Source organism: Chelonoidis abingdonii, chromosome 5 (genome assembly GCF_003597395.2).
Source record: "Chelonoidis abingdonii isolate Lonesome George chromosome 5, CheloAbing_2.0, whole genome shotgun sequence".
NCBI classification, from domain to species: Eukaryota; Metazoa; Chordata; order Testudines; family Testudinidae; genus Chelonoidis; species Chelonoidis abingdonii.
The window spans coordinates 87,577,010-87,590,368 of record NC_133773.1 but is presented as its reverse complement, the minus strand read 5'-3'; the positions used below and the strand labels follow the sequence as shown (position 1 = coordinate 87,590,368).

General features: G+C 37.2%; 1 protein-coding gene across 2 annotated transcripts in view; it reads left to right on the top strand.

The window, feature by feature from the left end:
• Window positions 1-9,723, top strand: part of SLC7A2 (solute carrier family 7 member 2) — a 47,705-nt gene extending 37,982 nt beyond the window's left edge. For both annotated transcript variants that reach the window (XM_032798211.2, XM_032798209.2), the window contains exons 9-12: window positions 3,684-3,874; window positions 4,247-4,413; window positions 5,532-5,640; window positions 7,039-9,723. In XM_032798211.2, the coding sequence (XP_032654102.1) occupies window positions 3,684-3,874; window positions 4,247-4,413; window positions 5,532-5,640; window positions 7,039-7,223 (652 nt within the window). In that variant the 3' untranslated portion in view covers window positions 7,224-9,723. The remainder of the gene's footprint in view (window positions 1-3,683; window positions 3,875-4,246; window positions 4,414-5,531; window positions 5,641-7,038) is intronic.
• The last annotated feature ends 3,636 nt before the right edge of the window (window positions 9,724-13,359 follow it).

Genomic DNA, 13,359 nt, shown 5'->3' with positions numbered 1-13,359 from the left:
CTGGACAAACCTGAGGAACTGTCCCAGAATGAGGTGTCATTAGAGGAGGTTTGGGAACAAATTGATGAATTAAAGAGTAGTAAGTCACCAGGACCAGAAGGTATTCACCCAAGAGTTCTGAAGGAACTCAAATATGAAATTGCAGAACTACTAATTGTAGTTTGTAACCTAGCATTTAAATCCGCTTTTGTACCAAATGACTGGAGGATAGCTAATGTGATGCCAATTTTTAAAAAGGGCTCCAGAGATGATCCAAGCAATTACAGGCTGGTAAGCCTGACTTCAGTACCGGGCAAACTGGTTGAAACTATAGTAAAGAATAGAATTGTCAGACACATAGATGAACATAATTTGTGGGGAAGAGTCAACATGGTTTTTGTAAAGGGATACCATGTCTCGCTAATCTACTAGATTCTTTGAGGGGGTCAACAAGCATGTGGACAAGGGGGATCCAGTGGATATAGTGTCCTTAGGTTTTCAGAAAGCCTTTGGGAAGGTCCCTCACCAAAGGCTCTTAAGCAAAGTAAGCTGTCATGAGATAAGAGGGAAGATCCTCTCATGGATAGGAAACAAAGGGTAGGAATAAATTACCAGTTTTCAGAATGGAGAAAGGTAAATAGTGATGTCCTCCATAGGGTCTGTACTGGGACCAGTACTAGTCAACATATTAATGAATGGTGTGGAAAAGGGGGTAAACAGTGAGGTGGCAAAATTTGCAGATGAAACAAAACTACTCAAGATAGTTAAGCCCAAAGCAGAATGTGAAGAGCTACAAAAGGATGTCACAAAACTGGGTGACTGGGCAACAAAATGGCAGATGAAATTCAGTGTTGATAAATGCAAAATAATGCACATTGGAAAATGTAATCGCAACTATACTTATAAAATAATGGGGTCTAAATTAGTTGTTACCACTCAAGAGAGAAATTTTGGAATCATTGTGGATAACTCTCTGAAAATATCCACTCAATGTGTAGTGGCAGTCAAAAAAGTGAACAGAATATTGGGAATAATTAAGAAAGGGATAGATAATAAGAGAGAAAATATCATATTACATCTTAATAAATATATGGTATGCCCACATCTTGAATACTGTGTGCAGATGTGCTTGCCCCATCTCAAAAAAGATATATTGAAATTGGAAAAGGTTCAGAAAAGGGCAACAAAAATTATTAGGGGTATGGAATAGCTTCTATATGAGGAGCTATTAAAAAGACTGGGACTTTTCAGCTTGGAAAAGAGATGACTAAAGGGGGATATGACAGAGGTCTATAAAATCATGACTGGTGTGGAGAAAGTAAATAAGGAAGTATTATTTACTCCTTCTCATAACACAAGAACTAGGTGTCACCAAATGAAATTAATAGGCAGCAGGTTTAAAACAAACAAAAGGAAGTATTTCTTCACACAACGCACAGTCAGTGTGTGGAACTCTTGCCAAAGGACGTTGTGAAGGCCAAGACTATAACAGGGTTCAAAAAAGAACTAGATAAATACATGGAGGATAGGTCCGTCAATGGCTAGTAGCCAGGATGGGCAGGGATGGACAGTGTCCATAGCCTCTGTTTGCCAGAAGCTGAGAATGGGCGACAGGGAATGGATCACTTAATGATGACCTGTTCTGTTCATTCCCTCTGGGACACCTGGCATTGGCCGCTGTCGGAAGACAGGAACTGGGCTAGATGGACCTTTGGTCTGACCAGTATGACCATTCTTATGTTCTTATGTGATCCGGTGGATACAGTGTACTTAGAGTTTCAGAAAGTCTTTGACAAGGTTAGAGAAATGTCTCAAGGCAAGGCATCCTTATAAGCTATAGAATGGTGTTCCTTTTGTGATCTAATACAGTGGTTCTCAACAAGGGTACGCACACCCTTGAGTGTATGCAGAGGTGTATGCAGGGAGTACATCAACTCTCATAGATATTTGCCTAGTTTTACAACAGGCTACATAAAAAGCACTAGTGAAGTCAGTACAAATTAAAATTTCATACAGACAATGACTTTTTATACTGCTCTATATAATATACACTGAAATGCAAGTACAATATTTATATTCCAGTTGATTTATTTTATAAATATATAGTAAAAATGAGAAAGGAAGCAATTTTTCAGTAATAATGTGGCTGTGACATTTTTGTATTTTTGTCTGATTATGTAAGCAAGCACTTCTAAAGTGAAGTGAAACTTGAGGGAACGCAAGTCAAATCAGACTCCTGAAAGGGGTACAGTAGTCTGGAAAAGTTGAGAGCCACTGATCTAATAGGTGACACTTGTCTATAATTACAGCTAATCTAAAGGTATTTTTAATGTAAGGTAACTGAATAACAATGATACTTGGTATTGCAATGCATAAGACAGGTTTTTTTTAATTGTGTGTATTGCTGGTAGTTGGGGCAATAAATGAAGGTTAAAACTAATTAAGTAGTCAGAGGAACTCAAACTGGTAATTTTGAAAAATGTAACAATAGTTCTGACAATAGTAACTTAAATTCATCTAATTTATCACTCACAGGAGAATATGGTCTTTCCCATAGTAAGGTTGCATGTATATAAAAGCGTTACATTCCTTCCAAAGTTGGTGTTAAATCTCAGCCTTATTCAATCAGTATGTAAGTGTTTTTTTTCTCTAAAGCGCCTCATGGTCATCTCAGTGAAAGTCTATTGAAAAGACCTACTGTATTTCAAGAAATCCTCTTCCATATCTTTCCTTCATCTCACAAAGGGCTTTTGTGTTGTGTTAAGTATCAGAGGGGTGGCCGTGTTAGTCTGGATCTGTAAAAGCAGCAAAGAGTCCTGTGGCACCTTATAGACTAACAGACGTATTGGAGCGTGAGCTTTCATGGGTGAATACCCACTTTGTTGGGTGCACCTGATGAAGTGGGTATTCACCCACCAAAGCTCATGCTCCAATATGTCTGTTAGTCTATAAGGTGCCACAGGACTCTTTGCTGTATTGTGTTGTGTTTTCTATTTCACTTATAAGTATTTTTGCTGAAAAACAACTGCTTCCCACAGTATAGTTAAAAATAAGCAAAAAGCCTCTTCTAGTTTCTTATTATCGCAGAAAATCTTAGGAGACATAGTGTTAGCTTTGTAAAAGTGGTGATCTGTAATTGTTAACTTTTTAAGAGACTATATTACCTTTAGTAGTATCCTCTGTACCCGTGAGTCTCAATCTTTTCTATTCCACGACTCCTTCAGGATTATCGTCCCATTTAACAAAATGGAAAGGAAAGGGTGATTATGACCCCACTCCCCCACAACACTTGTCTGCAATCCCCAGTTTGAGAGCTCCTACTGCATACAGTTCTTATGAGTTTCTCTTGTTCCATTCTAAACTGTGAAAGTCCAGGTTATGGGAAACCAGGTTACTAGGGTGTAATCTTCCGTTATTATTTTATATATGATAGTGCCCAGTATGGCAGGTGGTGTTGGATGATAGGCCCCTTTGCAGAGAATTTAGAGATTAAATAGACTACCTAGAAATAAAAGAAGATTGAAGGGATGCCACACAAATTTTGAAAGGGGAGACTTATTTTTTTTATTGTGGCTACTAGTGTAAAGTGGAATCATTGGAGATTGCTGTGGTATTTACAACCATCCTCCTTCAACCCCCAGCACAAGCTTAACTTCTTTACTTGTTACAGTCTTGTATATAAATATCTATTTACTTGTGGATAGGTACCAACCCAATTTGGCCTATGAGCAACCAAAATATTCTCCAGAGAAAGAGGCTCTGACGGGATCAGAAAGGGAATCTCAAATTAGTATGCTTCAAGGGCACCACTTCAGTCTTCAGACATTGATGAATCCATCCAGTTTGCCTACAGAGCAGTCTGCCACTACCGTTAGCTTTTTGGTGGGTCTATTAGGTAAGTCTACAGATACCCAAATAAGTACAATACATTCAAATCAAGTTTCATAAACAGTGGAATTTAATTAAGCAGAACAAAAGTTCAAATCCAATGGTAACATCTTAGAGTACCTTCTCACAAATGTCAAATATGAAGTATTCTGGTAGGAAAACAGATTTTTATAGTTTGTTCCATAATCTTATTTATTTTCCTGCAGTTAAAAATAAGGCAGAATAAAGTGTTTTCTTGTCAAAACAGACTCTTTTCATTTTAACATCTGATGATGTTTCTATTGGTAAAGATCTGCTTTATCAGATTAAGTTGCATGTTCATTTAAACAGTTTTGAAAGGTTTGACTTCTTTCCAATTTTTATTTTCTTTTTCACACAGCTTTTCTGGTGTGTGGGTTGAGTGTTCTGACCACATATGGGATTCATTTTATTGCTAATATGGAGCCTTGGAGCATTGGTCTTCTTGCTGTGTTGGTAATACTCTTCATAGTCATAGTTCTCACCATGTGGAGGCAGCCTCAGAACCAGCAGAAAGTAGCCTTTATGGTGAGTAAGATAACACAAATAATGCAGAGTTTAAATTTGTTTTAATAAACCTGTGTGTGTGTGTCTGTGCTTGTGTTTTTCAGACAATGCCTCACCATTGCACTATGGTATCTCCACTGGTGATAGTGACAGTGCTAGTGTAGACAGTCATAGGCATTTTTACCACCACATTGTCTAGACTGTCTCAGATTAATTCTGGTATGATTTCACTGCAGACTGAATGAGGAGGCCTTGCACAGGGTGCACCGTCCATATCCCGTTCACACCACTGATTGTTGGATATGGCTGGTAAATTGTCTAGTACAGAGGTCCACCAGCTATTCTCTACCACTTGGGGGTGCTGGGGCAAGCAGGACAGAGGCTATTTCAGCCCTCAGGTTGGGATAGCAGTGGAAGAGTGGTTTCACTACTACAGAGCCTGTAACTTAGAGGGAAGAGTTCCTTACTTCCAGCCCTGGAGGAGCAGTTTAGCACAAAAACCCAGTTGCTTGGACTGTGTGCTATGATTCCTTGGAGCATGAATAAGTCTCACATACACTACAAGGATTTTTTTTTTAATGAGCAGTTAGGAAAGTGGAGATGAGCTGAATGATGGGATGAGGTATGGGAAGCTATTTGGTAGGGTGATTGGGAAGGACAGGGATATAAATTGAGTGTGCTTTTTCATTGAGGCATGTTATCCTTTTTAATTATTTATGAAGTGTGCTGAGAGCTGTGGGTGAAGGCTGTTGAATATAAATTTTAATCAATAAACTAAGTATTGTTTCAGGCTTCCCACCTAGATTAGTATAGGAATTCAGCACTGCATTGCTGTATGTTCAGTGCAAATTGACAAGGTTTTCTCTGCAGCTGTAGGGACCAAAACTTTTTTTTAAGATGAAAGCGTAAGTTTTGCAGAAACTAGTGATTAAACCTTACACTAAACAGGAAGTGGAGCATGAGCTTTCGTGGGTGAATACCCACTTCATCGGATGCATGTGTAAACAGGAAATGTGTCTTACTCTCACTGGTGAGTGGGTCTGTCAGTCCCTTTATTTGTGTTACAAAACTGAAATGTGCCATTTAGTGTGCGGAAAGGTTTGAAAAACATTACTATCTTATAAACTGTTTCCCCTTAGGTTCCATTCTTGCCATTTTTGCCATCCTTCAGTATCTTGGTGAATATTTACTTGATGGTACAATTAAGTGGAGAGACTTGGATCAGATTTAGCTTCTGGATGGCTTTTGGTAGGTACTTTATAACAACTATTTACATTAGGATTGGTGGGTCCTCTCTTGTGGTTCTTTCTAGGAATCAGTTAATCATCTTCTTTTAACTATTCAAATAAAAAGCTTTCTTTCAGTAAATGTCAAATGATATCACTAGTCAAAACAAAAACATACCTCAGAAGATGTATGCATCTGCTGCTAAAACTGCACAAGCAGTTGTGAGGTAGCAGGAATCGTAAAAGCTACAGGGCTAATTCCAGTTAGCTTATTGCTGTCTTCCAAATAGAGGTGATGTATATGTAGGCCTGGAAAACATTAACGTTGAGTCTGGTAAATCTTTTCTGCCTGCCTACTCTATTTCAGAGGCAGCACTTTCAACTCACTTTATGATACAAAATCCAAACAGGGAATATTTAACATATTCTCAGGATTTGTTTTGGTAAATTAGGGTGACACGCTGTCCTGATTTTATAGTAACAGTCCTAATATTCGGGGCTTTGTCTTGTATAAGTACCTATTACTCCCCACCCGTCCCAGTTTTTCACATTTGCTATCTGGTCACCCTATGGTAAATATAAAATGAGAGCTGAAAGTGGTTGTTGTGTCAAAATGCTCCTGAAAGGTTAGCTGAGATTCAATCAGCGTAGTGGTAGATAATGAGAAATCTGTGTAGGCTTTGTTCACACACACATTCCAGTAGCACTGATTTTAACCAAATTGGTTTAGAAACTGAGTTAGTTAAATCAGTGCAAATCATTTATATGGACAGTTTTTTTTAAATTGGTTTAAGAAAGTGCTTTATATTGATGTAGCTTAAGTTGGTTAAACCAATTTAAGAGTATTCACATGAAGAGGTTGCACTGATTTAACTAGCTCAGTTCCTAAATCAATTTACTTAAGTCGGTACAGACTGTCTGTTTGTAAGCCAGACCAGAAAACATGGGGAGAAAAATATGTAAAATCAAGATCAATATTTTTCTAATAATTATAGTCAAAATTGTAGAGAGAGGAGTATTTGCAACTACTTTATTTCCTACTACTCTATCATTCTCCTCTGAACTGCAGTACTTTAGAATTGTAGAAATATACATTAACTGCAAAGTCGGTTTTGGTGCTCCAAACTTGCATTGCAGTCATGAATTACAGGCAGCACTCACCATTACCAGTGCAGATAAGAGCATACGCAAATAACTGGGAAATAGAAATGTTGCACTGGGGCCCAGCACTGCCAGTTATCTTTAATGTAGGGAAAAGCTGCGTTACCAGGCGCAAAGGCCTGAAGAACTAGTAGTAATTTGCATACCAGAGACAGGGAACTGTTCAGGTTAATGGGTTCAGTTATCCAGGGGGTTGGGAATCACTTTTAATGCACTGTTTGCCTGAAAAAAAAATTAAGTATTTTTTTTGTTTTGGAAGGCTTCTTTATTTACTTTGCATATGGCATCAGACACAGTCTTGAAGGTCATCCTAGAGATGAGGAAGATGAAGATACTTGCTCAGAAAATAGTGGAATCCAGGAAAAGAACCCTGTGGAAGAAGCAGATGAACATACAAACGAAAATGCTCTGTTTATTACACATGAAAGGACAAGTGAATGTTAATGTTGCAAACAACCTTAATGTGCATGTCTCTTAAGTAGTAGTAAACTGACTGAATGTAGTTGCTGAACGAAATTGTAAAAAGGTAGCTGCCAGCAGATTAACAATAATTTATATTTGTGCATCTTGAAAGTGCCTACCAGAAAGCGTGACTGACATGTTGAACTAGCTGCTAATTCCTCTTGGATACTTCAGATCCAATCACATGAAGACATTCTTCTGTGAAAAATTGATATCCCAGATGAAAACATCAAGGAAGATGAAGGGAAGGACAGACTTCCAAGGGGATAACCGTACCTTTGCTATGCTAAAATTTGGGGGTGTTTTGGTTGCACAATTATATACAATTAATTGGTGATGACAAAGTATAAAGAGTTTTAGGATTGCTTACAAAAGAGTGCCCTGAACATTTTACATTTTATGAAGAAAGCAACTGCTTTTCATATGTTCTCCTTATCCCTGTTTGTTAAAATACTTTGTCATGGTCTGACAGGGTATAATGAATAACAAAGTGACGATACTCTTTGATCATTCAAATATTAAATTCCTTCTTATTTCTTTACAGGGAACTAATGAGAGATTAATTGGGAATAGGTCTAGAGCAGTGGTTTTCAACCCCTGGCATCTGCACACTACGTCTAACTAAAGAAAATAACGTTTCAGATGCCAGAAAAGGCTTTCTGTTTTTCTGATCAATCAAAAGTATGTGAATACACCCATCTACAGGTTAAAGCCTGGAAATGTTACTGTTACCATAGAAGTCCACAGTTTAGCGCCCTTCATGCATCAAATATTGTGCCAAGCACATGCAACATTTATAGTTGAATTCTGTTCAGTCAGTTTTCAGTGTAAAACTTCCAGGGTAGGGGTCTGTGGACCACAGATTGAATTTCCAAAGGGGTCCACACCTCAATTCAAAATTTTTAGAGGTCTTTAAATGAAAAAAAATTGAAAACCACTGGTCTAGAAAATGATCTGCAAAGCTTGTTTACAAATGGTAACAGCACAAATCAGACACTTTTAACAAAGTAGAGTACAGTATATTTATATCAAAGTAATAAGGAGATGTTCAGTTATTCTTACCAGTAAGCAAATGTGCATAATTCAGACCATGAAGATGCTTATAAGAAATGATACACTGTAGGAACAGTATTCAAGAATATTATTTTGTTTCATATAAAGTAACATCTGAATTTTTTTCCTTCCAAAGTTACTCCAGGTGCTAAAATAAAAATTCAAAAGCAGACTTAATCTTATTTGGGACAATCAACTGGGACATAATGTGTGGGACATCATAGCGCGAAATCTTAGCTGTACTGAACTCAGTGGGAATTTCTGTAATTAGTACTTATGTATAGCTTTTAGAAATGCTTTCTTCTTCACAGCTAAATTCCCTCTTCCTCCTCGTCCATCATATCCATATTGTGGGTGGGGGCGGTGTTTGGGTCTATTTGATACATTGCTTCTTGACAAGAAAACAAATGCCTATGGTACTAGAGTTCCTTGCACAGAGAGGAGGAGGGTGGACATACATGGAGGCAAAGCTTTTATTTGAATATATTTATTTTCAATCCTGACAGGGTATCTTCAGGGATGATAGGATTTAAAATCTGAAATATATCTATTTGCAAAGTCTGGGTTTTTCCCCCAAAAACAAATGTTTCAGTTCTTTATTACCCTTTAAATAAATATCAATGATAGTAGAGCAAGCAACCATACATAAACAGTACAGTGCACATGGGTCTGATGTCCAAAAGCCAGGAAGCAAGTTGTTATAACAATATTGAATAATTAATTTGAACATAATGAACGATATCTTGATGGTGTTCTTTTCAATGTAAAAGCAAAGATTTGTGTTACCTATCAAAGGTACATAATCATTTAAATATTTTTAGTGTATATAGGCTTAAATAGTTGAGAAGTGTCACTGTTAGTTATGGAGGATTTCAAAATGTGGAGTTATTTTGCCCAAAATGTGTGTTGTTAATTAAAAATAAGTTCTCAATAGTAAGGAAAGAGCAGCCAGAATGCTGCCATTGACTAAAGGAAATAGGTAGTCCTACAATCTAAAGGATAAGATAGCTCAGTGATTTGAGCATTGGCCTGCTAAATCTGATGATGTGAGTTCAATCCTTGAGGGGGCCACTTAGGGATCTGGGGCAAAAATCTGTATTTGGTCCTGCTAGTGAAGGCAGGGGGCTGGACTCAATGACCCTTCCAGTCATAGGAGATAGGTATATCTCCATTTATTATTAAGCTGTTAGCTTTCTCCTTTACTCACTGTAAGGCAAGACCCAGTGAACACAGTTTTGACAGGTGTCTTCAAAGACATATGTTGTCTGATATTAAAAATCACCTTTACACTTTACAACATCTGGAAGTTACGAGAAGGTGGAAAGCCATTTTCTGTATGTGTGTGTGTGTTAGCAGCATTGGATTCTTGCTACTTTTTAGATATAACTAGGGTGACCAGACAGCAAATGTGAAAAACTGGGATGGGGATGGGGGGGTAACAGGAGCCTATACAATAAAACCCCCAAAATGGGGACCGTCCCTATAAAATCGGGACATCTAGTCACCCTAGATATAACGTGCACAAACCTGGTGAACACAAAAATGTGAAAGCTGCTTGGCACAGAATCAGAAATGTGTTGATACTGAACAGGGGAATTGGTTCTTAATGTTGAGCTTCCTTTACTCCTCAGTTTGGATTGGATTGGATTGTGGATATGTTGCAGTACCTGGAATGGAGGGAGGGGTGGATTTGTGCTGTTGCACCGGTGGCCCCTATTGGCCATTAACAACAAGAGGTTGCATGCTGAAAAGAACTCCACTCCCTTTTTTCCTTGGCTGGAAGGTACTTAAGTATCAGAGGGGTAGCCGTGTTAGTCTGAATCTGTAAAAGCAGCAGAGAATCCTGTGGCACCTTGTAGATCAACAGACGTTTTGGAGCATGAGCTTTCGTGGGTGAATACCCACTTTGACGAAGTACCCACGAAAGCTCATGCTCCAAAACGTCTGTTAGTCTATAAGGTGCCACAGGATTCTCTGCTGCTTTTGGAAGGTGCTTGGTTACCTAGTGTACTCCAGTGAAATTTCCAGAGGACAGTTGCTGGGAGGTGAGAGCCCTATTAGCTACCATGATCTCTCTGAGAGAAGCATATGCAAAAATACCTTCCTCTTACTGAGACTTAGCTATTATTGTCCTAAGGATAAATACTCACCCTTATGTATGGTCAATCTTGGGAGGGTGTTGGTGTTAGGGACAAACCTGAGGGAAGCTGATTAGCAATGTAGTTTGGGTGAGGCGGAAAGAAAAGGGCTAGGAAAGTGGATGGAAAGCAAACAACCCAACAAAAGTTTGTGTGGGTAGGTGGGCACAACTCTATTATCTTCAAAGGAATGAATCTGACCCTATGTTAGGTAACAACTTTTACTATTACTTTTCAGCAAAATAGAAATCAAAGTTCAGATGTTGGCTTCCTTTTTTTGGAAGCATTTTTTAACTTACATGTTGGGATGTTTCTGAGTTAGAAGCAGTTTTATTTGGATATAAAGAAAGACGCTATTAGACTTCTGGCATCAATGGAAATTCCTTTGTCTCAGCTTTGAGGATGTTACTACTAGCTGGGTTCCAAATACTGTCTGTGTAGAGGAAAACTGACATTATTCTCTGCTTATATTTGTTTCTATATAATGTACATGTAATTAATATATTTTAGAAATTTTAATAGTATTTACATTTTATTAATCATTGATATGTCAAGAGATTTTATCTTTTTTTTTTTTTTTTTAAGTCCATTGATTTAAGGGAACCTTTGTGGGTAGAGAGACTTGCAGACTTGGGCTCCATATATTTATAAAATTTCTAATATGAAATCACAAATTATGAATACCTGTTTAGAAATCTTATTAAATGGTGTGTATTATAATGTTTGCCTTAATCCCTGAAATGCTAGGAATTATGTTTAACTGTGTGTCATGGGACAATCAGTGACCACCAGGATGGGTTTAATGTGTTTTTTTATTTTTTAATGTAACTGCTTTCTTCAGACTTTTAAAATCACGTATCATAGAGAACAGATTTTAGATGTAGTTTGATGGGTCTGTCACTCATTCAGAATGATGCAATTAAAGGAAAACTCTAGTGACTTATTACACTGATATAGATAGATAAATGTTTACTAAATAAGAATATTAACAGAGGAATTTTCAGAGCTTTTTAGAAATACTGATCAGTTTCAATATCTTGTTAAATGAATGAAAAAAAGATGTCTGTCTCAGTTAGGTCTAACGTTTCAATTATACTTTCCAGCTGGGGCCCCTTTTGATGCAGAGTAGGACAGAAACATCATATTCACCATTTGAAATTATTAGAAATACAAGACTCTCAAAGCTTTTGGGAGGAAGCTAGAAATAACTATTTTTAAAAAGAATTTATTCAGCTTTTTGTTTAATCACCTTTTTAAGTATAGAACTTTTTTTTACAACAGCTCTGAAAGTTCAGCAGTTCTGTAACCTAGAGGGAGGAGTCATTTACTTAATTGGACTAAACTTGGTTGCTTGAAGAGGAAGAGGGGAATATCTGTGTCTGTCTGTAGTCCTTGATAATTTAATCTTTGTAATTCAGTGTAGCGATTAAAATAATTTCTGTGTTGCACTGCAATTTTCCTTAAAAGGGACACTGTTAATAACAGTTCTGACTGAAAAGTGTTACCTATTATTGCTACCTAAGATTTTGACAAATCTTGAAAGACTAAATTTTTTTTTTCAGTTTGTTTAGTTTGTGTGTATTTGACAGCACTTTGTGTATAAACAGTTTCTCTTTTGTTTGCATAGATATTTTCCACAACAACAGGGGAGAAATAAAGACATTTAAAAAATAGTAAAATATGATTGTACAGATACCACAGGGGGCTCAGAAGCAGGCATAGTACCGGAAATCAGTTTTAACTTATTATTTTAGTTGACTTAGTTTCATCTTAAACATCATCTGATAGTCTCAGTTCCCTTCTCTAATGTACAAAGATAATTCTCTGCCTTTACTGTTAGGTAGCAAAAGTAATATCACTGTAAGAATCAAGTAAAATATATGCATTAGGTTTGGTATCCAGTATAGGCCCAACACTGCAAGGTTCTAGCTGCCTTCAACTTACTTTGCCTTGCACGATCCAGCCATGTAAGGGAAAACAACCATACAAATTCTTACATGTGAGAGGTGTTTAGATAGAAATATGTAAGAAACGGTATGTAGAAAACAAATACTGAATGTGTGTGTGCATGCGTGTCTTTATATTTACCTAGAGATGAAATGAAAACTCTAATCCTGTGGAATGAAAACCTAGTCTACACATTGCTTTTTTAAAAACGTGATTAATAGTTATTGTATCTTGTTCAGTATCTATGCAAATGATGTAGTATTGTCAAAAATCTGTTGTCGCAGGTAGCTTTTATTTTTATGGAGAAAGCTATTGCTGTATCTGCATTGGTAGGTTCTGCTGGTGCAAAACAGACTTATTCTATGTAACTGTTATCATGGCTATGTCACTGTAAGTTGCGGTTTCTTTATTTTAACTGCCAATAAAGTGTTAGTGGCAATACATCAAGGGATTGTTTTGGCAATATGGTTAGGTTAAGTTAGGTATTTAGACTATTATCCTTTACATTTAACTAAGGGATTGTACAGCTGTGCTGTGCAGTAACTGCAAATAACATGGATAAGTCTGACACAACACACACAGTAGTTTGTATAGATTTTTAATAAAGTCTTAGATTGTGAATGAATATGTTGTCACCCCTCACCCCGGAGCTATCACTGCATATGCAGCAGTGTGCCTTTATAAAGGCAGAATTACTTTTTAAAGTAATAGGGCTCTACCAAATGTCTATAATGGCTGCATACCATGCATCCTTGAATACTCAAAGCTTTAAGCAAAAGAGATGAAATCTACCACAGTGCATTGAGCAAGCACAAGGCTCTGCCACTTTAGTACATGATGCCTTCAACACTGGGATGCCTTTCATACTAAATTAACGTAATTCACATATGTATTTACAGATCCTTTTTTGGTTACAAATGCTTTAATGCTTTTAGGCCTGGATCCTACAAAGGGTACACATTACAATGTGCAATGTACAT